Source organism: Pundamilia nyererei, unplaced genomic scaffold (assembly GCF_000239375.1).
Source record: "Pundamilia nyererei isolate P.nyererei 1_Seehausen unplaced genomic scaffold, PunNye1.0 scaffold00042, whole genome shotgun sequence".
Taxonomy (NCBI): Eukaryota; Metazoa; Chordata; class Actinopteri; order Cichliformes; family Cichlidae; genus Pundamilia; species Pundamilia nyererei.
The window spans coordinates 3,563,939-3,588,256 of NW_005187443.1; the positions used below are offsets into that span (position 1 = coordinate 3,563,939).

The window sequence follows — 24,318 nt, forward strand, 5'->3', positions numbered from 1 at the left end:
AGTCCAGGGAGGTATCCAGTCAGGTCAGCTATTTGCATTGATCAGGCCTATTGCTCTGTTGTAAAAGCTGTCCTTGAGTCTATTTGTTCGGAACCTCAGCAGCCTGAACCTCCTGCCAGACGGCAGCAGCTTAAACACCCGGTGTCTGGGTGTGTACCGTCCCGTAGGATGCTGCGTGCCCTCTTGAGACAGCGAGTGCTGTACAGGTCCTTCAAGGAGGGAAGTCGATGTCCAATGATTTTTTTGGGCCATATTTATGACCCTCTGGAGTGCCTTTCTGTGTGCTGTGGTGCAGGTGGAGAACCACACACCGATGCAATATGTCAGCACACTTTCAATGGAGCAGCGGTAGAAGACGGTCAGCAGCTCCTTCTTCAGGTCCATTCTTCTGAGGATTCTTAGAAAGTGGAGACGCTGCTGGGCCTTCATTAAAACCGCAGAGGTGTTAGAGCGCCATTGGAGGTCTATGTGCACACCCAGAAACTTGAAACTGGAGACCCTTTTAAAGCACTCCCCGTTGATGCTGACAGGCTGCAGCTCAGACTTCCTCCTTCTGAAGTCAACTACCAGTTCTTTTGTCTTGGTGGTATTGAGGTCCAGGTTGTTATCTACACACCAATCTGACAGCCTCTGAACTTCAGCTCTGTACGCCGTCTCATCTCCCCCAGAGAGGAGCCCCACCACGGTGGTATCATCTGCAAACTTGATGACTGCGTTGTCTGGGTGGGTACTAACACAGTCATGTGTGTACAGTAGGGGACTCAGTACACAGCCTTGTGGAGAGCCAGTGTTGAGGCTGAGGGGTGAGGAAAGATGAGGCCCCACTCTAACTCTCTGTGCACGGTTTGAGAGGAAGTCTCTGATCCAGCGGCAGGTGGTAGAAGGAAGTCCGGTTTCCAGCAGTTTAACTATTAGTCTGTCCGGGAGTATCGTATTGAAAGCAGAGCTAAAGTCAACAAAGAGCAGTCTGGCGTAACGGCCCTGCACTTCCAAGTGAGAGATGGTGGTGTGGAGCGTTGTAGCAATGGCATCTTCAGTTGATCTGTTAGCTCTGTATGTGAACTGGAGCGGGTCGAGTGTGGGTGGCAGGCAGGACATGATGTGACGTCGGACCAGTTTCTCGAAGCACTTCATTATAACAGGTGTTAGAGCAACTGGTCGGTAGTCGTTGAGGCTGCTAATGTTAGTACGCTTTGGCAGTGGGACAATTGTGGCTGACTTTAGGCACAGCAGGGATGCAGGACTGGGACAGTGAAGTGTTGAAGATCTTAGTGAAGACCCCAGCCAGCTGATCTGCACACTCTTTTAGGACCCTTGCGGTTACCCCATCTGGTTCGGCGGCCTTCCTGGGGTTCACTGCCCTCAGTGTGCGCCTCACCTCATATTCCTGCACTATTCCCTGCATACACTCCTAACGGGAGTGTATGCAGGGATCAGCAGCATGGACATGTGGTCTGACAAACCTAGATGTGGTAGAGCTCTGTAGCCTTTTTGGATGTTGCTGTAGGCTTTATCTAGTGTGTTTTCCCCCTCGCTGCACATTTAATATGCTGTTCAAATCTGGGGAATACTGACCTTAAATCAGCATGGTTGAAGTCCCCAGCTATAATGTGCACTGCGTTTGGATGGGAGTTCTGCTGATTACTTGCGCAGTTCCTCCATGGCCGAGTTAGCATTAGCATCGGGTGGTACATACACGGCCGTTACCATGACAACAGTAAACTCCCGAGGTATGTAGACGAGTCTGCACTTCACAGTCAACCTCGAGCTCTTATTATGTCCTCCGGAATCCTGTGAAAATGGTGGTAGTCCGACGTAATGTTCCTTGCACAGCGTAATACCAAACTCAGAAGGTCCTGACGACTGTAAGTGGACTCTACTCGATGTATAATAATAAAAAACACACACGTCCACGCGTAGAAAAAGTAAAACACAAAACACCGAACGTGAGAAGCAATGAGCCGCTGCGTCTGTGCGCGCCGCCATATTCATGAATTTAACTACCTACATGTATCTAAATTCCTCCTAAACTGAAATACCGAGGAGAAATTCATAGTAACTTGAAAAAATGGTAAAATGATCAGTAAATTCTTTCCCCATGTGTAAGTCTTATCAGGTCTGGATTGTTATTAGCAGTGTTGGTCAAGTTACTTGAAAAAAAAAGTAATCAGTAACTAATTACTTCCCCAAAGGGTAATCCCATTACTTTACAGATTACTTAATTTCGAAAGTAATTAATTACTTAGTTACTTTTTAAAAACACGATTTACAACCTGAATAGGTGATAAAGCGATAGATCTTTCAGCCCAATTCTACTTTTTCTGAATAATCCATCATACAAAATGTAATCAAATGGAAGTCTCTTTTTAAAACTTGTTTTATCAGTTTTAATCTTTTAACTTTATGCATCAAGCAAAAATTTAATTATATGCTCTATTTTTACCTGTAAAGCAGGAGAGGGGTAGGCGGAGGTTTGCTACGTTTGTTACAAGTAACGCATTACTGCCAATCTCTGGTTATTAGTAAGGAACTGACATGAGCGGAGACAATAGGGGAGATGAGAGCTTTAATTTTAACAGGAAGCTCACAAGCAGTGTGACCTGTACATGTGTGAAAGAATACAGCATAGAAGGGTGATACATTTTTACGATGGTTAACCCTTTATTGACCATGGGGCCCACCGGCGGGCCCATTTTACAGGTAAATTTGAAGAACCGGTCAATAAAGGGTTAATGATTTAAGGTTTTTATACGATTGTGAAACATAGTAACATATGTCCAGAGATAGCTGGCTCTTGGTGTCAATAAACACAGCAGAGTACAGTAGAGTCTCAAAGAAAACAATGAGCGCTGGATACTTTTGAACATTTATTAAACGGTTCTCATATTTGAAAACTGAACATGTGCTCCTTCAGTTCCAAACACTTTATTCACAGATGATGTTCATTAACATGTTTGTATCACAGACGGCTATTTACATACATAGTAGACAGTTTGCATTTCACTGTATTTAGTTAAAACCCTTCATTTTTGTGATTCTTATAATAGAAAAAAATTAACAAAAATGACACGGTTTTCTTAAAAATGTATAAAACAGGTAAAGTGACAAAAAAGTTTCATTATAAAATAAATCATATTATTAAATCATGCTTTAAATCATCTTCGTTGTTCAGATAAACAGTGCTGATCTGATTTATTTTTTCATTAGTACATTTGCTGTTGCTGATATAAAACAACAAAAAGGTTCACAGTCACAACTTTAAATGGAGGCAGATTCAGTGCCTTCCAAATCACAGTCAAGTTCACACAAAGTCAAGCCGCACGGAAGATTTTCAGGCCTTCACTCTTCACAAGACGCAAACTCTCACTGAAGCCCTGTGTGCAGGTCCATTACGTGGAGCTCAGATCATGCAAACTTTACGGTCTTGCACACTTCAGTCTACGATTAAACAACATGTAAGAGGTACAAATCCTGCTGTTAATCACTTAGTGTCTGCTCTGCAGAGGCATGCAGCTGAAAACCCTCAAGAGTGTGGACTTCAAACGTGAATGCTGTGAAACGGGTCTAAAAGGAAAGAGGAGAAATTTTATTTATTGAGATCTCTAGGTAAGATACAGACTACAACTTCTCTCAAAAAAAAAAAAAAAAAAAACCCCCCAGAGGAACTGGACCGCAGTTCTGAAGCTTATACTTACAGTGAGTGCTTGATGAGTAGCGACTTTGGGTCTTTTAAATCCTCCATTGAATGGTTCTCATTCTGATTTCGCTCCGTGGAAATCTGGTCCCAGATTTCTGTGTTGACCCACAGAGCCCCTGGCAAAGTCAAGCTGGCTCTGGTGCAGGTAATCCAACGACAGAGAGGGCAGGAGACGGTGTACATGGCACCCTCCAGCTTGGACATTCTCTCCAGACAAGGGGCGCAGAAGGTGTGGTTGCAGTGGAGGACCCGCGGTATCCTGTTGCTGCGTGAATACTCGTAGCAGCACACGCAGCACTCGAGCTCCTCGGCGGTGACCATGCTCGTATCAGATATGCAGAATAAGCAATGCGTGGAAGGCTGCTTTTTCTGCGATACAGAAAAAACACAAAATAGGTGAGTGGAGGGGAAAAATAGACACAATATAAAAGATTCACAAATGTAAAACTGAAACGTGAAGAAATTCAGCTTTTCTTTAACAGGTGCTCAGTAACAAAATCATCTAAGAATCATTTGAAATACTTACTTGCTTGTTTGCTGCTGAGCGTTGCGTCTCTGAGTGCCCGTTTGACTGGTTGAACGCTTTTAAAGCCCTCCCTGATCACGAGGCCGTGTCATTTCCAAGGAAGTCTTGCCCTCAGGTAAATAATATTCTGTGGAACTTCACTCTATGGAAAGGGTGTGCGGGCATGCAAGTCCACGTATCTTTCATAGTTGTTTTATTAACCATTTGTTGACTATTAAAACTTTACGAGGACCTAAATTTGACTTCTTCTTTTAAAGAGAAAATAAACTTGAGTTTTGTTGAACTGTTAAGCTGTTTTTATCTGTGCAGCAGATAAAAACAGTTGTCAGATGTTGTCAGAGAATGGACTTCCACCTATGTATTATTTTTAGTCTAAACCCTCAAAAAACTTTACATGGAAGTCACGTTTTTCACTCTACAAACTTTGAGGTCTTCATAAGAATTTACTTCCAATTAAAAAAAAAAAAAAGAAAACCTGACATGCATGCGTTTGTTTATGCTGGCAGAAAAACCGAACCACTCAGGGGAAAACACAACAGGCACATCCCACAGAAAGACACCAGGAAGTTGCAAAAACCCAGAAGCTTCTGGCTGTGAGGCGCTGACCACTGAACCACTGCGTCATCATTAAGCAAATGGAGATATTATTATTAAATGCCCCACTGAGCAGGGTAATTTATTTGCATTTTACTATGAAAACAGAGACAATGCCACACAAGATTAATTGAAGCATGGTAATTTGGGCATTTGCTGTATAATCACACAAACGCACTCTCATCATAATCATCATGTTGGTCTTATTTTGAGATGGCGCCGAGAAAAGAGCAACGAACAAGAGAATCTTCTGCTTTTGGAGTTTTCTTCCTGTGGAAGGATTAGATGCAGTACAGTAGAACCAGCTTTTACTAAATGCAATGCACAACAGTAAATCATCAGCAATTGCGTGAGCCAGCACCACCAACACGACCGCGTGTTTGACTGCACAGCCCTAAGAAAAAACACTGGGTGTTTTCCTTAGAGCCACGACAGACAAGCTGGACATTTCTATAAATAAAAGAGAACAAAAACACAAAGAGAAAAAATGATTTAAAAAAAAAAAAAAGGTTCTCTGCATTGGTCTCCTCATTTAATCCTATGTAGATTGCTGCTATACTGATTGGCTAAGCCAAATTAAAAGGTCCTTGTCTCCGTTTATTTTTGTGCAGACAATGCTTGGCTCATGGGTTGACTGGAGAGACCATCTGCACTAACATCTAACTCTGACCGTGTAGCTTTAGCTGCTTCACAGGATCAAAGGCCAACTTTTGTTTTCTTCATGCTCTCTGCCTTCATATATGAATAGAAATCAAGGCTGGAGTTTTGTCTAGTCTCTCAGTCAGTGACGCATCACCGGTGCTTAATCTCAGACAGTGAGATAAACTGACAAGTACTGACAAGCATGAGCTTTCTTTTATAACATCCATTTTCATATAAGTGCACGTATAGTTTTGCTGCTATACGCTTCTTTATCATATTGTGTCTGATTATTAAAAGTTACTGATCTTACACTATTCACAGAATCTGCCTTTTATACTTCCTTGGATGGGAATTAATGGATTCATCATTATTTTGGCCACAGACTCATCTTGCAAGTCCTTATTATCATGTCCAACCTTTACTAAATTACACTAATGTATTCTTGGCATGTATCCCAGCACTGTAGCCTGGCAGCCTTTGAATGGTATACCAGGAATGCATTCAAACCCATTCATAGGAAACAGAAAGTAGAAGACGTATCACCCCTGACACAGAAAGTGGAAACCATAACTACTACTTTGAGGTTTTTCCGAGGAAATTGATTACATGAAACTTGACTTGTATGTATTTGGTCTCTTCATGTCACTCTTAAAAAAAAAATAATAATAAAGTCTTGGAGCTGGATCAAATCATCTCTTCATCCCCTGAGGATTTTATTTCCTCTAATGAATTAGCAGGAAACAATGCAGATGGGAATGCTTTCTAAAGAAGTGATTGGCAGAGGCAAACAATTTAGAATCAACAAACAAGTTTTCCAGTTATGCAAAGTTCATTTTCACAAAGGAAATCAATATGTCTGCTGTGAAGTCTGCAACAAAGTGACCCACAGAGCTACACTCTCCCACAACCCATGAGCCAAGTTTGTTTCTAGAAGTGATATAAACCACAGAAGCACAGAGTAGATCACAACCGTTTTAATAAACCCCTCCAGTCTCCCCGGCCCCGGCTCTACAGCCACTCCCGTCCATCCCCCACCTCCTCCTCCTCCCCTCAGTCCTTCCTGGCTAGGTGGGCTTTGAGTTTTTTTCTTCCAAAGTCCATGTTGGTAGTGGTAGTAGTGGTGGTGGTGGAGGTTGTGGTTGTGATGGGGTTTGATCGGGAATGAACATCCCTCCCCACCCCACGTAGTGTGTTTGTAGAATATCGAGTCCACTAGTTGGCTCACCTGCAGGGGGAGGGGAGCGCTGCCCTAAAACACTGGCTCCTCTCACTCCTGCGCTATGCTCCTCAGCACGTACTTCACTGTGTAGGCAAACGCTGCAAAGCCTACAATCACAAAGAGGTTGGCTAGAGCCCCACCTAGTAGTCCATGGTTACGATTGGCCTGCTGCTGGCCAGGGGCGGGGTTGGCACCCCCTAGTGGGGCAGGACCACCGTTGAGGGCTGGGAGGCCATAGTGGGCTTGCTGGGGGTCTCCATCAGGCACCACATCAGGTAAGGGGAGAGGCTGTGTACGGGCGTTAAGCTCCTCCTGGGCCTTCTGCTTCTGCTTCATCTCCTGGCAGAAAGGAGGAGGAGAAGGTTAGGATGGAATCAGTCCCTGATGAACGTCCCCCCTCCCCAACCCCCCCCCCCAAAAAAAAAGGCCCTCATACTTACGTCAACTACATCAGGAAACAGCTCACAGAATACTTTGTCTTTGAGGTTGAAAGCCAGGCTTTGGGCTGATAGCTGTCTTTTCTAGAAAAAAAAAGAAAAGAAAGAAGACATGAAATACCTTAGACATAACAGGTCATTTATGTCATTATGTTGCAAATAGGATAGTCTGTTTTAATTACTGTGTAATCAGAGGTCTCAATGCTGCCAAGAGTGGGTCCTTTTTCCACCATGAAGCTGAGCAAACCCGTGAGGATTGTCGAGACGGACCACGCTGGGTTCCACGTATCCGGGTGGAAGTCTGTGATGGACAAACATAACCTGTGGAGAAATGGGAACATTTATGACCAAGTTCTAAAAACGCAGCCTAAATCATTTTCAAAGCTTTAACGCTTAAATTAACTGCACAATAAGAAGCTACAGTCCTACCTTGTGTTGCACTTAAATCTCCCATTTGGCGTTATCATGTAGATACTTGGTGGTTTAAAGGGGAATTCTCTGGGAAATATAAGTTTTCCATGGTAATATCCACCTATAAATTAGACATGACATATATAAATATATGTTATACAACACTGTGATATATCAAAAGCAAAAGACCCCCAAAGGATTAGTCATACCTGTATGAAGCTAACCTGAGAAAGACTCACCTGATCATTCCGGTGATGTTATCAGTTATTAACTCATCTAAACTCACACATTACACAAGTTTTTTTCTAGTGTTTAGCATTTCTTACCTTCATACGGGGTTTTCTCAGGACCTCTGACTACATAGTGCCTGAAAAAGAGGAACAAAAAAAGTTAATCACTTATTTCAGATTTGACTAAACAAGTCATCTCTAGACTTGCTGGCATGGCCCAGAATCAAACTCTGTTTCTCCTCCAATTTTTTTTTAAAAATTTAGATCTTTCACATCCTGTGATCTAAGATCTAAATTTATAGATAGACAGACAGACAGACAGACAGACATATGAATGAATGACAGGCTGCTAGTCACAAAGCGCCTAAGATATGATTTAAAATGCCTACTTTGCCAAGTTGTCTATTCTGCAATGAATCTTTGTAGACCTTTCAACATAACCGACACTAGTAACCAACACCGCCGCCAGCATTCATGCTCGAATGCACACAGTGGCAGCTGCTGGCAATGGCAGCCACAAGGTAATTACGTGTTAATTAGTGTGCCTGTGTTTCATACATGATGCAAGATACAAAAGAAACAAACTGCTGGGACTTTTGCCCCCTCCTAGCTCCCTTACTTGTTGTTGTCTTGTTTGTTTTTATTTTTTGAGCCAAATTAATTTTTTCCTCACGTTTCTACCTCTCCGCACCTTCCCTCACATCAATTCCAACAGTTTTGTCTCCCACCTGGAATTTGCTGACCTTTGTGAATCCTTGTATTGAGGCTACTCTTATTACTCTTTATATCAGGTGGTGATTTTTATTCTCTCACTGTTCCATTCAAAAACTACAGTGAAGAAATGCACAGGAGGGCTCAACAATACACATTAACTGCAAGCTGCATTAACTCAGTGGTCTAACACAGAGGTCCCCAACCTTTTTTGCGCCACGGACCGGTTTATGCCCGACAATATTTTCACCTTTAAGGTGTCGCGTATAAATACAACAAAATAAAACTAGTACCGGTACCAAAAAAAAGAAGATTTATTCATAACACACGTGAAAAGACCCAGGAAAACAGAGTTAACGATAAAAACGATAACAAAATAACGCTGAAAACCGATAAAAACCCTGAAAACCATACATTTCACACCTGAGCCTCAACTCTCGCTGCCCGGTAGCAAACGACTCACGGTCCGAGGCCCGGGGGTTGGGGACCGCTGGTCTAACACAAAGGCAAACAAGAAAACAAACAAAACAAAACAAAGAACAAGAACTGGACTGAAAATAAGTGAAAAAGCAACGAGTGTCCAAAGATTTTAAAATGTTCAGAAAGTCTTGAGAACTACTGCTCCAGACCACTTTGAAAATGTTAAGAAAGTCTGGCTCCTTGGAAGCAAAATATAAAAACCAAGAGGTGAATTTAGAGTTTTGCACAGTACTGCACTGATCATGTTAACTCACGCTCAAATGTCTAAATAATTACAATAAAAATATCATATTTTTTTAATATCATATATATATTTTTTTCTTTTAAGAGTTAAACACACTACTGAGGGCCATGTCACATTCCAGCGCTCATTATGACTTTATTTAAAACCATTAATTTCTTTAATAAACATCCATTCAAGAAATGCTAATCAAATTATATGGCTAATATTTAGCTAAGTGCTAAAAGTGCTCAATTACATATTTCTTTCATTATTTAAATGTCACGTATTCAGGCTAATATTTAGCTAAGTGCTAAAAGTGCTCAATTACATATTTCTTTCATTATTTAAATGTCACGTATTCAGAACATTTTTGGTCAATTGCACTTTTTCTCCAATATCTATACGTCTTTTTTGTGCTGGTTTAGATTTTTAAGACATCTCCCAATAGAAAGAAAATGAGCATAAACAAAATTAACAAAAACAAAAACCTGTTCATAGCTTTACAGGAAACGATACCTGATCATCATTAGGATAGTCTGTGGGATATATACAATTTGTACAGTGTCACTCTTCATATGGGTTTCCTTCTACCGCAGAAATAGAGCTAAAAGTATTATCATTCAAATCTAAGCCTGTATTTGCCACTATTGAGGTGCAGTAGTGTGCAGTCTTTACTCATCACTCATTTCTATACATTTTCCTTCTAAAAAATATAAATCTTTCCAAGGAACCAGTCTTTCTGACGTGACCAAAGTGGTCTTGACGCAATAGTTCTACAGACGTGTTTTTAAATGTTTGAACATTGGTTGCTTTTTCCACTCACTTTAACTTTTGCTTTCTTATTTGTCAAGTTGCTTAACACTGTCCTATGATTCATTCCAGTATAAAAAGGGATGACTCAGTATTGTGTAGTATTGTGTACACACATAAGACACAATGGTTCAAAGAAATGACTTTGTTATTAGCAGCCTGTTGGAAAAACATATTTTGCCCCCCCTTCTTTAGTTGACTCACTACTTTCTGTAGAAGCCTGTTGCAACAATGAACGATTTCTTCCAATTTCTCAAGTCAAATACACAAAAAACAACAATAACATAATTTAAAAGTCATAAAAATAGTAGTTTTGCACCATGTCCTTCAAGAAGCACTGAGAACTATTCCTAAAGAAAAAGAAAGCACACAAAAGCTTGCCTAAGAATTCAAGACATAGTGAAGGATAATGACTTTCAGCCTTTCAACTCAGAACTGTGCAAACTTTTGCCTTGTACACTGTATTTCCATTTAAGTTTGCACATGTTTCAGAAATTGCTGCACCGATGTCACTTTTTTTTTAGCAAAATATAAAGAAATGAGGACTGCCTCCAGACTTTTACACAGCACTGTAAATTTTTTAAAGCTCTGAAAACAGAATTAAAACTGCATCCACTGCTAAATACTCACTTGTATATAGCAGTGGATGCAGTTTTAATTCTGTTCATCTGTTCATCTTGGAACCCAAAATTCAATTTTGTTGGTGTAAAACACTAGCCTGATTTTACACATGAAATGTTTAGTTTATTATTTTTCTACAGAATATTCACAGGTTTTAAACTTTGCCGATGGCCCTAAACACCCTTCCCTGGCTGGACCTCAAGAGTCAAAAAGTCCCAATATTTCCTGACTAATGAGGAACTTACCATTCTAGGATGTTGGAGGGAAGGGGCTCTGCACAAATGTAAGGCACGGGGTCTTTCTTTATCCTGAGGTAATCCTGCTTAAGTCTCTGAGTGGCTGTAGTTGGAGCTCTTTTGTTCCCGTTGTTGTTCATCTGATGATTGAGAGAACATAAACAGTGAGAAAACAAAAACAGTGAATTGCATAAATCTGGATTTACACTGACATCACTGTCCAGATGTATTCCTTTACATTAGGAAATCAAAGCATATCCTGTTTTACTATGGATTTGAACTCTGGACTGCATAGATTTGAATGATTGAATGAATGAAGAACTCTGAATGAATGAATTAATCATTCTGGGTAGCGGAAAGCTTTAACCCTAATATGCCTGTGAAAGGTAACTGCAGCTTCAACTAGAGCAGATCAAAAAACATTGCATCCAGCACTGTCACCTGACCTATTAAATATCAATACTATTAAATATTTAATAAACTCTTAAACATATCACTGCAAAAATTATTTATATAGTACATTTCATTACACGTAGGTTAAATGTGCTTGCCACAAAAGATAAAAATATTTTTAAAACTATGTAGCTCTACAATCTCTTAAGGCAATAAAAACAACATAAGAGAGATACATTAACAGTCACACACAAACACAAAGTTATTAATCATATGCCTGCAAGAATAAAGAGGCTCCAAGTTTGTTTTTGAATGTAGACACAGTTGGAACTGACATCAGGTCAGTGGGAAGGTTGTTCCAAAGAAGAGAACCATTATAACAAAATGTACCCTCAGCAAACTTTCATCTCATTCTGGTAACAGTTTACAGACCTGCACCTGATGACCTGAGAGGTCTCAGAGTCCAAGATGTACTGGGGGTCAAACCACTGAGTGCTTTAGGAACAAATAGAAGCATTTTAAAGGCATTTCTGTATTGCAGTGGCAGCCAATTAATTTCAAACAAGCTGAAGTTATCTAGCTGATGATTTGGATAATCTTGCAAATACACCAGTAACCTGGTTGATATGAATGGATGGACTATTTCCCAGTCAGTTTGAGATAAGAATTTTTTTTGACATATGGTTATACTGTTAGAAAGCTGCATACGCAGTTGTGTTGGCCTTATTAGTATGATTATGAATGCTAAGACCACTGTCCAAAATAAGGCCAAGGTTCCTAACATGTTCAATGTGTTTCAACTAGAGTGAAATCGGGTTGAAAAGACTAACAGTGTGTTAATTAACAACAACAACAAAAGCAGAGAAGGGCAGTAAAATCTCACACTGAACAACACGTAACCAGTACAGGGTTCTGTTTATTTATTAGCAAATGCTAACGCTAACTGGAGAAACAGGCAGAAATAGCTCAACTCTGGCTGCAGAGTGAAGTTTAAATATCAAGTGATAACTTCGCCTCTGTTTTCCTAAAAGATGAAGTTGTCCAATTAGTACATCTTACAAAAAGCACCGAATTTTAAAAACAATTTATCCAATCTCTCATTGTTCTCTAATGGCGCTGTGACTGTTTGTTTTGTAACTCATGCACAGCACTGCTGTGGTGCTTTAATGCTATATGCATACAACACTGCCTCGCCAAGTGAAAAAGTAAGCATTTAGCAGAGAGTGGAATATAGTATGTAATGCGTTCAAGTTAAAATACGCATCGTGTTCCAAATACTTACACAACGGATATAATTGTACTTTAAACTTTCTTCCCCTGTCAACCCATGTAATTGAAAATTACGACAATAACAAACACTGTCAACTGACCTGGTGTCACGGGGACAAACGCTGACATGTAATAAGCAGTACGTGGACCGCAACAGTGCTAGAATTATGTCATTATCACTTCCTAATAAAGAGGAAGGCTTCTTAACGCAACTTATGTGACTGAGGCTAATCCGCTACTTAGCAGCTAACGTTACATTTCTGTCACATTCAGTGCCTGTCATAAAGCCTGATAATTAAATAATAAACAACTATTACGGACCAAGCTTCAGCTACAGAATGACTGCATGTGTCTGACCACTCTTTAATCACACCACACTTTAATCAGTAAAGCCAGTTCAGGAAAGCTAGCTTGGCACGGTGGCTTTGCTAATGCTAACCGGTGTCGGTTCCTGTTTGAGTGCATTTTAGAACAAGTGGCTAACGTTAGCCAACGTAGGCCACTGCTAACCGGCTAATGTTAGCAGCTACTAGCAGGAACAGTTGTATTGTATATTGTATAACGACAGCTGACCGCGACATCTCTCGCTTTTATTAGTAACTACGGGATGTGCAGTATACACATACCTCTCCAGAAACCCCAACGAAAATATGTATTCGTGGCTGGACACGAAATAAGGTTGTTATTTCTGTTGCCAACCCCAATCCGATAAGACGATGACACCAAAGTAGCTTACGCTATCGCCAGCAGGAGGAAAAATTACACTTCCGGTTTTCTTCTTCATCGCTGCTGTAGCAGTCGAAACGTTACTTAGCAAGTGCATTAGTGTCGCTAGCTGCCCAATCGCGATCCTCCTGGAAGTCCAGTACCGTCACCCTTCAGTAACTGTCTTTTAATCATAACATCCGTACTTACATTTATAGTCAATCGCCAAGTAGCACTTGACACACTACACAGCGGTCTGTCTGATGCCAGGGGCTCAGAGGGCCCCCCGGTACTTTATGCTGGTGCTTAAATTTGGATTTGCAACAAAACACGGACTAAACAACAACCATTGTTTAGTCCGCTAAAACATTCCACAAGACCTTTAATAATTTCAGTAGATTTTTTTATTTGACTTCTGCCATCAGTTACAAAACACTTAAAATCATTTTTATCAGAAATTTCATCACAAATGCTGAAGAAATGTTAAAGGATTACTTCACTTAATTTAAAGGTCAAGTTTCATTTACTCATCATAGAGAGCGTCATTAAGTCCGTGGAAATATTTGCATAAGCATTAGCAAACACAGTCAAACCCGGATTATTTTATCTGTGTTATTTTTTTTTTAAAACTTTGTTGGTGTGGGTGTGAGACCCACAGTTTGGGAAGCTCAACTGCTTCCTGAAATAACAATCATCACCTCTTGCATTGCACTGTTCTCCGGGGAGAACTCGGGTCCTGAGAGTCATGAGGACATTCCTTGCACATATGACCATCTGTCCAAAAACTGTTGCACATAAAGAAATTGTACTTCCCGTTGACCGAAATAGGAACACAAAAAAAACAAGCCAAGGCACTGATCGAAGGCTCCCCAGATTCCAATCTGATGATGCATCTACATGATGTCCTATCCAACTCAAGCTCCAGGTCCCATTGTTCATGCTCAGACAGGTCCAAGGTTGAGTTTACTTTGTAATGGGGCCCTATGCAATATTAGTTGGACAGGTTGAGAATTGTTTTGTTGTTATATGTCTAAAGGTCATCAAATGTTAATGTCAGCTCTGCTGGATGACTAACATTATCAAAACTGGAGTAAGTCAGCTAAAACATCAGTGCAATAGAACTGTTTGTCTTTGACCAAGTTTATTTACGAGAGAATATTACAACTATTACAAGTCTGCTGTAGTTTTAACTTGTGCCTACTGGAATTTGACTTTTCTTTTTTCATTCCCAGAGCATTCACTTCGGCGGACCAACAGCTCTTCTAATCGAACGCAGCAGTCTCCTGCCTGATTCCAAAGTGACTGAAGAGAGGTCGGATGAAGTGAGGGGTCAGCAGTGATCACTTTGGCTTCTTACAGCTGCTGAACTGTAAGCTCCTTCTTCTCAACTTTTCGGGCTGGAGAGACGCGAGGAGAGAAAACTCGCGAAAGACATCAGTGCAGGAGATGTCACCTGAAACAGTGGACACTGAAGTCAAGGATTTGTCCCACTGCAGGGCACCATGGAGAATTACCAACCTTCATTTAGAATATGCGATACACTACTGTGAAAAAACTCTTGAGACACCACTCATTTCTTTTTCTTTTGGTAACACCAATCTATGCCTAATACTGTTTCATTGTGAGTTTTTCTATCTAGCAATGCTTTGGAAGTGTGGTCGGGATCATTGTAATCATTAAAAATGAAGCTGTCATCATTACATGGTGGGTCAAAATCCAACCATGACAATGCTGTAGACACTCACTGACACCAACTAAAAATATAAAATTTGAATTCATTACTCCTTCAAAAATGTTGCCACTGATTTTTAGTCCAATTCTTGTATATTTGGCGTATGTCATTCTTCTTTACCCGTTTCCCTTTCCTAAGAATCTAGCCACCCTTGCACTGAGACAATTTCTGTGAGGCTTCAGTCAACAGTAGAGGGATCAAATGAAGGGTCAGGTGCATATCTCAGAGCCTGTGCCAGGTCTATGCTGTATTTCTAACCTGTTTCTTAAGCACATGACTTTCAGATCCTGTTCATCTGTTTTTTTCAAATCCTTTCTTGTCCCCTTTCCTCAACATTTTAAGCGCATGCTGAAAGCCACGTGGACATTTGTTAAGTTTTCAGCTAATATTTAGGAATCAACTCATTGGTACAAAAATAATGTTTTATCTACAACAAATGGTGTTGACCATTTATCAGAAACACGGTGACTAAAAATAACATTTAAAACCAGTTGTTTGGCAAGTTGTTTGTTAAGACGAGCCTGGCACATCCCTGAAGTCAGAAGCATTTTTATACTTGAATGAATGGAAATTGTGAGGCACAAAGACTGGAGTAAAGTTCAGTGAAAAAGCAGCTGATAAACTTTGAACTATTGACCACATTTTTTAAAATAACAAAAGTCTGGCTTATTAGAAGCAAATTAAGAAACAATTGGTGACTCAAGCCTTTTGTACAGTACTGTATATAAGCAAGATTATAAGGAAGAAAGATCAGATCAATGTTTGCTTTGCATACCCACGAAAGAGAAAAGTGCCCGCAGCCTCATATTTTTGCGTTGCTCCTAAGCCTCATGGGGCGTACAAGTAAAAAACCTTATTTCCTCTTAAATGGGATTCCTGGATACTTAATAGCAAGTGTGGAATTTAAAGGGAAGTAGTGGTGAGCATCCTGTTCATTCTTTTTTTTTAACTTACCAACTCTCATTGAATTCAGTCAAAATTACAGTTTAACTGTATAAATACTGTATTGTAGCCGTCTTGGCACATCCTCCTTAAGGCAATGTTCCTGTGCCTCATTTATAAGAAAGGGAAAAGACTGGCAGCATTATCACAGCAAATGTTTTCCAAGCTTATCCATAAAAATAGGAGGGGGGAGGGCCACAGAGCAAGAACCTCAAGTTAAAGCGCAACCACCAGAGCAGGAAAAATCATAGTATCACGCTAGTGTGCCACAGCAAGACAGCCCAGGATGCTTCACTCACTCTATCCCGAACATCCTTAGGTTTTACTCTCCTGCTGCTCGGGGTACGTCCTGTGGTAACAGAAGCAATGATATGTCAGTCAGTGGTTATTTCCTCAAGTGGACATGTGTCATTTGTCTTTAGTGTTAAATTAAAGGAATTAGAGAGGACATTTTATTCAGGGATGGTGTGACATATGCTTGTGAGAGCACATACATGTTTTACACACTGGAGACACTGAATTATTCAAGGCACGGTGTTGCTGCTGCGGGCAAGCAGATGAAGCACTGTTTTAATACCCATAAGACTCTGAATGCTTAAGTTATTCTTAAATAGTAGAGTCTGTGTACACCTCAGTGATATTTCACAACATGAGACTAATTGGTTTATTGCTTTGAATAAGCCAAGTGCTACCAAAAGTTTGTGAATCACCAAAGACACACCAGAGTATTCTGTAAAATAGCACTCTCCCAGCATCTGGCTATATCTATGGATTACAACCACTGCCGTATTTATTATTATTCAATAATTAGAGCAGCTATCATCTGGAAAAAGAATGCTGGGAGAATGTTAGACAGAAAAGATGAGAGAGGGAACAGCAATGAGAATAAGAAGCAGGCAGCTGGGTTAACAGATCCATTTCAGTTTCTCAGTTTTATTGTATGTATTTTGTTTTTCCCCTTAGTGCTTCTAAAGACATGGAAGGGAGTATTCCAAAGATATCCAAATGCCAGTAAACAGAAGAACCCCCGCAAGTAATTCAGAACCGTGTCACAGTTCTACCCGACCGGCTGTTTTTCAAAGACAATGAAAAAACAAACATTAAACAGAATCTGTGACCGAATGCTGAGAGGCAGGAAGTTAGCATTAAGTTAAAATATGCAAGTGTACTATATACAGCATGTTTGCGCCTTTAACCACTCTTAAGCCAATACTACACACAAATGGACACAACATTTAATACTTCCGCGAGGGCGACAGCTCTTAACAGTTTGGTCACAGTAGCTTCACATCACCCCCCGAGACTGGTTCTACTTGCAGTACATTGAACTATTGCATCTATCAGGTAAGTCACATCTTCTGAACATGTGAGCACCAACAGTGTTTCTACCACTCTCACAACTCAGAAAGGATGGTAAGAGTATCCTGTATATACCCAAAACAATTCTTCTTTTTTTTCCTTTTTTTAACATGATGTTATACAACAGTGTCAGACACTTTCCCTTTAAAAAAAAAAAAGTCTTTGGCAGAGGAAAATAAAAGCACAGTATAAAAAAAAATGAAAGGAATGAAAAGAAAAGAAGAAAAGTCACCACAGATTCGTGTGTGGATGAAACAATGGCACAGAGGTGGAAAAAGGAAGAAACTTCTGACACCAGAGAGGTCATATCGGTACATGCTTTTTTTGACAGGACTGCACTGCACAAAGTGATCAAATTATAGAAAAAATATTCATCATGCTCAAGATGCAAAGGTCAAACTTCCCAAAAATCTAGCAAAGCATACAGAGGATATTCTTAGCATTGACGTAGATATGCTAGTCTGTCACGACACGAGTTTTTAAAAGATTAAATATACTCCATAATTTCAACATAACACGAATACTTTCCTGTAATATTACCATTGCCAGGAAGCTGAAGAGCTTTTTAGTTTTATGTTCTATAAATGGAAGTGAATAACATGATGCAATTTTACATTTCGGCATGTTCTCACTGCTCTGAACTATTGGCAGTTATTGCTCAAATAATGAGTCACTGTCAATTCAGAATTTCCTCAGAGAAATCAGAAGTTCCATCGATGTGTTTGCATAACCTAATGAGAAGTGGCACGTTTTACTGCCAAGACAAAAGTACTCTGTAATCTAAGGCCATTTGAAAGTTTTCTGACTGCTGTTAATGTAAAATATATCTAAAGACCTCCATCATAAATTCTGAATAAGGATTTTAGATTGAAATGACAATCATTAACAGAAATGCTGATATAAAACTGCATTCAATAATGCATTGCACTGGTCCTCTGGAAAGATAAATAAAAAAGACATCATTAAAATAGACAATAAATCGACAACAACTTGACTAGACAAGAACAATGTAAAAGCTAAATGATAATTCTGTATATGGGAAAAGTGCAGTCTTTTTTTTCCCTTTACATATTATTTAACTGTCTCTCAGTATTCTTTAACACATGCACTCTCCTGTTCACTCACTCACTCATGACGACACAAAGTATCTTACAAAGCAGGCGAGGGTCTCTTCCCCACAAGCCCTTCAACATTTTTGTCACAGTTTCACTTCTTCCTTCCCGACCCCCCTTTTTATACACAGTAAAACTATCCTGCCCACCTCTACTGCAGCTTGTCAGTTACTCTTTTTCTTTTAAGTTACTGGAACAAATACCATATTGTTTTACCTCATGCCACAGTACACAGTTTCTAAACTTCTAAATATGCATATTTACATCTCTGATGAAGGAGAGATGGGTACATTGGATGTCACACAGATGGTCTGGATAGATATAAAGTGTACAGGATTAATGCAGCGAGATTCTTCTGAGGTAAGAGCTGTTAGGCAACAAAAATAAAAACACCCACACCCTCATACAGGAGGTCACACCATGTAATGAAGTTAGAGCATAACCCTGTTAGCAAAACACCAAGAAAGCTGATGTCATTTTACTGGCTGTGTTGTGTAGCTAGGATTGGTAGTGCCAAGTAATGGCAAGCAGAAACATAGTGGCGAAGCAGGAAGATGGTGAAGGTGACTGGATAGTCAGTAGAGTTAGAAAGGTCCATCACGGGGATGCTCCCTATGACTCGAAGCATCCAATAGTCACTCTGTATTCAGACACCCAGCTTATCAGAAGTTGCCTGCAGGCTTAGATCTAGGGGAAGTAACAGACTTGTGATCAGGGTGTAGGGGCAGCTTTTACATGAATATGTTATTTTCTCAGTCAGGAGGAAGATTTATAAATAGAGCACACGCTTTGCTCCACGGTACAGAAGTGACCACTAGCATTCGTCTATGTTGAGACAGATGAATTCCTGGATGCACTTCCTATACTGCTGCTCAGTGGGACTGCTTGTGGGGTATTGACCTGGTTGACCCAGCGGAGCCGCCTCTGCCTCTCGCATCTCTTCATTCATCCGAGCTAGACGCAACCTGGAGGACAGGAGTGGGAAGGAGCGAGGCAGGACAAAGGGAGATGATAGAAGGTGAGAAAATAAGGTAAGGGTGAGAGGAGGGAGGAAGGTAAGAAAAGAACTGTTATGACTTTGCCACCAATGATGGATACACAAGCTTTCATAATAACATTATAAAGATTTAAACTATTTTTTAACTGTTTATCCGCAGTGCTTACAAGTGGAATAACAATCTGGTGCAAGTAATTCTTTTAGTCACATGGATTAAAGCATGGATCAATACCACAAAAGACAAACATATGGTCCACAGAGAGAAAAAATTCAGCTGACTGCATTTAAATTGTTAAAGTTTTGCCAGGTTAGTTGCTTGTTCAGCAAAACCATGAAGTAATACATGTTCTTCTAGATCAGCTACTATTACACAGAGTGTCTTACAGGGTGACGATGTCTGCATTGGCAGCCTGCACAGCGATGCTTAAAGGATCATGGCCCTGTTCGTCCACCTCTGTTTGTGATGCTCCTCTTTTCAGGAACAGACACACCTGGCTGTACAAACAAAGATGGGAAGACAAACAAATTTCTTTACCCTACAGGGTCCCAGTTTTGCTCACTGGTTGACCACATGCTATAAGGCTAAAGTGTAGCAGCCTGGGTCCCAGTCTCACTTGTGGGCATTTGCTGCGCCCCATTCCCTCGTTTCCTGTCTGATTCTTATATAAGACATCACCAAAGGCTCTGAATGGTATCATAAAGTGGATATCCCCATTATGATCATGTCAAGCACATCATGTTAGGAATATCTCCACCTATTTGCTGTTCAAAACATCTGTTTATTAAGGGTAACCAATAACAAGAAGCTTGGCTTAAAAGAAGAGAAGCTATAACAGCTTGTTTCAGGCAGTACAATAAAGAAGGATTGTTTTTAATGCCACCCTAGCAGAGTCAAAAAATAAAATATGGTCCACAATAGCAATAGTGACATGGCAGATTTTGTGAAATGCACACATGATGACTTACTGATGTGGTATTCACTGATGCCTTTCATCATTAGTTTATCTATGTGCTCCATACTTTAGTCTGAACGTATAGGTCCAGTTTAAGCAGTTTCAAATGTGAATACTTAAAATACTTGGCAAGTATCACGTGGGATTATACTGCATACCAGAGGAAGACTTTTGTGTGCGTTTTTTTTTTTTAACAGTGACACTTCCTGTAGTTTTTCCCGGTTAAAACAACATAGTGTGTCAAAGAATAACACGATTATCAAAACTGGTTAGGAAGTTTTGTTATAGGGAAAGATTACTTCATGCATTCCTTAACATTCAAAACAAAAGGTATTCACTGCTGTTGGTACATTAATATTAGGTGTACCAACAATGGTTTACACATTCGCCTGGCAAGAGAAAAGGTGGTTCAATTCTAGCTGGAGACATAAATCCCCTTTGGGACTACGTCTGGCGCAAAACTCAAACACAGGGAGCCACCTGCTGTGGTAACCACTTTGTGGGAAGGGAGCAGCTGAAAGTAGCTTTTACCTAATAATTTCCACATTTCATGACATTATACACAGGCTAGAACACAATGATTATCAGACACAGCTTATTACTTCCATGTCTCTCTTACCCAGTGTGCCCCAGGTCGGTTGCATGGTGCAGTGGGCCTCTGCCTCTCATGTCCCTCTGGTTCACATCGGCCCCATTCTGTAGCAAGAACTCACAAGCTATCAAGGAGCCCTAACAAAGAGACAGATGGAGAATTTCAAGTCTACAGTGTTCATAATGGCAGACGATGCATTTACGTGGAGAGTCTTTCTTGTTTTTAATCGTTTATGACTGCAGATGTTTTTTTAATGTAGACAGTCCAGATAAAAAAAGATTTTCTTTATCCCAACAGAGAAATTATTGTGTTACAGCAGCAGGATAAAAAATTACAATAAAAGCACAATCTATAATAAATACACAACATAGTAAAAGTGCCACTGCCGCATAGTGAGGGTCTTATATTGTGAGATAGAAAGTTTGCACTATATACACACCCAACAGTGATAAAAACAAAAACAAAAAAACAACACAAATAAAAAAGTGAAATAAAAATGAGGTTAATTTAAAGAAGGTTTTTTGTTTTTTTTTCTTAAAGAGTGTAATGGAGCAGTATAAATTGCATTAATAAATAATATGGATATTTTAAACTCAAGAAACACCTTCAAGAAGGTATAATGCAGAAATATGTGTGCAGTATCTTGTGCCTGACAAACATGTTCACCTGTCAAGAAGAGTTATTGTACAGTTTCACTGAGAACGGTAGGAATGATTGCCTGAAAAGGCGCATATGAAGGGGTTGAATAAGTCTGAGGGAGAAGGAGCTGTGCTGCCTCTGTAGTGTGGAGGAGAGCTGATGACTCAAATGCCCTCCAGATTCTGGCCAATGATGTGAATTAACTCTCCACCCATGATGTTAATGGGCCTAGTTACAATTTTTTTTTCCCTCCGGAAGTCAAACACCATTTCTTTTGTCTTGCTAACATTGAGAAGGAGGAGGTGATTTCCAACTACTGCAGTGTCAGAAAGCTTCTGCATGTGGCATGTTTCACTGTTGTACTAGAAACCTGCGGTGAACAAAGTAAACAGGAATGGAGACAGGACTGTCCCCTGTGATGCCTGAGTATTACAAACCACCACACCAGCTGTGCAAACTGAAGCCACTCTGACAGAACAGTAGAAGTGGTGACACCCATTCTGAGCAGCTTCTCACTTAGAAGTGGTTGGATGGTATTAAAGATGTGGAGGGGAAAAAAACAAACCCCCCCAAACCCCACAATTCTCTCATAATGCCAATAGTACCATCCATACTATCCAGGTGGGAGAGACATGCAGCAGCATGTAGATATCCACCCTCAACAGAAACTGGCTTAAAAGGGTGGAGAGCATGTGTCACCTGCAAGCAAAGCCGGCAAGAACCAGTTTCTCCAGCACCTTCATGACATTTGACATCAAGGGCACTGGTCTGAAGTCACTTAACAATTAAACAGATAAACTTAATTTAATAAATGAAATTATTCATTTACATCCACATCACTTTATCCAAACCAAAACACCCACACATGTTTATCACAGAGTGTCTCACCCCTATCACAGCCTGAATGAGTGGCGTTTTTCCCTCCTCTTCCTCGCAAGCGGCGTGTACGTCAGCACCGTGTGCCAAAGCCTCCGCCATGAGCGGCAAGTTGTGGAGTCGGGAGGATCGGTATAGGAGCGCGCCAGGGTGGAGTTCTCTTGGGTCTTCAGGGTCTGAGGATACTTCCTGTTCAATTTCCACCTCACCACTGGAGGACTCCTCTGACTCCTCTTCTGTGTGTGAATAATTTAACATGAGAATGAGCGACAATATAAGTACATGTAACACGATTTAATTTAAATTGTAGCTACTTACACTGGTGGCACAGAGCCCACAAGCACACGTACCTTCCTCTGTTACACTGTCCACCACTGAGCCAAAGGCCAGGACGTCTGTGCTCCCGTCAGTACTTCCTCCCAGGCCGCTGTCGCTACTGAGACCTGCAGGGCCAAGCATTGCCAAGCCACGGACACGTTAATCATTACTTGGCACAAACTGCATTACATAAAGACACGTTATCGGTTGGATTGTTCAGGAAATCGCAAATATGTGGAAAACTGCTATAAGAACTTCAGTTTCTGAGTTATTTTGTTTCACTGTGGAGCCTAAAATCTTCTCTAATGTCTACAATAACAATGCACTGTATCAACACATTGTGTAGTGGACTTACTGCGAGGACCAGAGCCAGTGTCAAAGTAGGAAAATAATGAGTCCAACTCATCTGGACAGAACAGCGAGTCCCGGCGAAACTTTGCTGCAGCTGCTGCAGGAGAATAAAAGATCAGAACAAGAGTTCAGTCTGGGCTTCACAGTGTGTTTGGTTTTATCACCACATCACAAGTCCCCACACTGACCTGCTGAGAGGTTTGCCGGCGAGGCGCTGCCAGGTTCATATCGGTGATATTTCCTACGAGCCTTGTTGGGTGCCCGAACAGAGCTGTTGTGTCGCTGGCATTTCTTCACTGTCCAAGGGCGGGACTTCCTTTCACCTTGCACGAGCGCTTCGCTGCCACTCATCTTCTTCAGGAAGCGTTTCTCCACGTATTTAGATTTGATCCAGGCCTCTTTCTCCTGTCTGGAGGTAAATGATCATAAGAAAGAAGGTAAAAGGTATCTTTAGAGTCTTGGAAAAATTACTCTGCTGGATAGAAACTGACCTTGAACTGGAGGGGCCTGGTTTTTTTGCTCCGAGTTCTTCACAGGATCCCTCATAAATCTGGTTGATCACAGTATTCCCCAATTCACACATCAGCTAAATATAAGATGAGAGAACAAACATGAGAGAGACAACACAGAAAGTGAACATTTTTTTAAAAGGGCTAATTAAAATTGCATTAGCAATGAACTAAAGGAATAAGACGTGTAACTCTGCTGGGAGGAAAAAGCATGGCAGAGGGAAGATGAGCTGTAGGCAAAGCGTTAAGAAGGCGCACCTTAAGTAATTCTGGCTCCCACGAGTCTAACGTCAGTGAACGCACTTTAGAGAAATGGACCCCTAAACTCCTGAAAGAAACAAGAAAAAGAGACTTTAAAAAGAGTTTTTATCCAACTGGAAGAACTTAGCACAATCTTACTTTTGCTACTTTTATTTAAACTGCTTGGGGCGGCAGATGTCTGAAGCTATGCTCATAAGACCCTGGAGTAAAAACAGTATTGTCTTGTTACTTAAAATATACACAAACGCGACAAATCCAGTATGAAAAACCATAGATTTGTGCTTTTTTTCTTATTAGTATTACATATACATTTATTTAATTTTAATTCTAGTGCAGCCAGCCTTTTTATGGATACAGTTTTGACTGATAAGGCTACAGTGGGGCAAAAAAGTATTTAGTCAGCCACCGATTGTGCAAGTTCCCCCACTTAAAATGATGACAGAGGTCAGTAATTTGCACCAGAGGTACACTTC

The 24,318-nt window shown here is 40.6% G+C and overlaps 3 protein-coding genes across 7 annotated transcripts in view; all 3 read right to left on the reverse strand.

The window, feature by feature from the left end:
* Positions 1-3,107: 3,107 nt before the first annotated feature.
* On the reverse strand, positions 3,108-4,210 carry LOC106456188 (RING finger protein 208-like). The gene is made up of 2 exons (XM_013910392.1): positions 3,696-4,210; positions 3,108-3,564 (listed from the first exon to the last, which is right to left on the reverse strand). The coding sequence occupies exons 1-2, from the start codon at positions 4,016-4,018 to the stop codon at positions 3,486-3,488; spliced, it is 402 nt and encodes a 133-aa protein (XP_013765846.1). The 5' UTR covers positions 4,019-4,210; the 3' UTR covers positions 3,108-3,485.
* A 657-nt stretch (positions 4,211-4,867) lies between these two features.
* On the reverse strand, positions 4,868-13,560 carry ube2j2 (ubiquitin-conjugating enzyme E2, J2 (UBC6 homolog, yeast)). Of its 3 annotated transcripts, none has more exons than XM_005731362.2 (7): positions 13,415-13,560; positions 10,847-10,977; positions 7,853-7,893; positions 7,545-7,647; positions 7,298-7,436; positions 7,119-7,199; positions 4,868-7,017 (listed from the first exon to the last, which is right to left on the reverse strand). In XM_005731362.2, exons 2-7 carry the CDS (start codon positions 10,975-10,977, stop codon positions 6,727-6,729), a joined length of 786 nt encoding a protein of 261 aa, XP_005731419.1. In that variant the 5' UTR covers positions 13,415-13,560; the 3' UTR covers positions 4,868-6,726. The 3 variants fall into 3 exon arrangements, with proteins under 3 accessions (XP_005731419.1, XP_005731418.1, XP_005731420.1); XM_005731361.1 differs by lacking the exon at positions 13,415-13,560 and adding an exon at positions 13,126-13,394; XM_005731363.2 differs by lacking the exon at positions 13,415-13,560 and adding an exon at positions 12,601-12,764.
* A 138-nt stretch (positions 13,561-13,698) lies between these two features.
* Positions 13,699-24,318, reverse strand: part of LOC102203912 (arf-GAP with coiled-coil, ANK repeat and PH domain-containing protein 3-like) — a 55,279-nt gene continuing 44,659 nt past the window's right edge. The window contains exons 16-26 of one of the 3 annotated variants that reach the window (XM_005731364.1): positions 23,843-23,912; positions 23,567-23,661; positions 23,264-23,484; positions 23,080-23,172; positions 22,757-22,849; positions 22,419-22,642; positions 20,919-21,028; positions 19,731-19,841; positions 19,250-19,314; positions 16,178-16,227; positions 13,699-14,657 (exon numbers count right to left, since the gene is read on the reverse strand). In XM_005731364.1, coding sequence (XP_005731421.1) covers positions 14,589-14,657; positions 16,178-16,227; positions 19,250-19,314; positions 19,731-19,841; positions 20,919-21,028; positions 22,419-22,642; positions 22,757-22,849; positions 23,080-23,172; positions 23,264-23,484; positions 23,567-23,661; positions 23,843-23,912 — 1,201 coding nt within the window. In that variant the 3' untranslated portion in view covers positions 13,699-14,588. Of the gene's footprint in view, positions 14,658-16,177; positions 16,228-16,423; positions 19,315-19,730; positions 19,842-20,918; positions 21,029-22,418; positions 22,643-22,756; positions 22,859-23,079; positions 23,173-23,263; positions 23,485-23,566; positions 23,662-23,842; positions 23,913-24,318 lie in introns of those variants that run through there. The other 2 variants (XM_013910377.1, XM_013910378.1) reach the window with 2 other exon arrangements.

What these genes read in the sequence shown, in the direction of transcription:
- LOC106456188 (XM_013910392.1), bottom strand. Translation starts at nt 4,018, where the DNA reads ATGGTCACCGCCGAGGAGCTCGAGTGCTGCGTGTGCTGCTACGAGTAT. An exon ending in CTACTCATCAAGCACTCACT is followed by an intron (nt 3,565 to 3,695) that starts GTAAGTATAAGC and finishes CTTTCCTTTTAG; the next exon opens with ACCCGTTTCACAGCATTCAC.
- ube2j2 (XM_005731362.2), bottom strand. Translation starts at nt 10,977, where the DNA reads ATGAACAACAACGGGAACAAAAGAGCTCCAACTACAGCCACTCAGAGA. An exon ending in TGAGAAAACCCCGTATGAAG is followed by an intron (nt 7,648 to 7,852) that starts GTAAGAAATGCT and finishes TCTAATTTATAG; the next exon opens with GTGGATATTACCATGGAAAA. An exon ending in AGATTTAAGTGCAACACAAG is followed by an intron (nt 7,437 to 7,544) that starts GTAGGACTGTAG and finishes ATTTCTCCACAG; the next exon opens with GTTATGTTTGTCCATCACAG.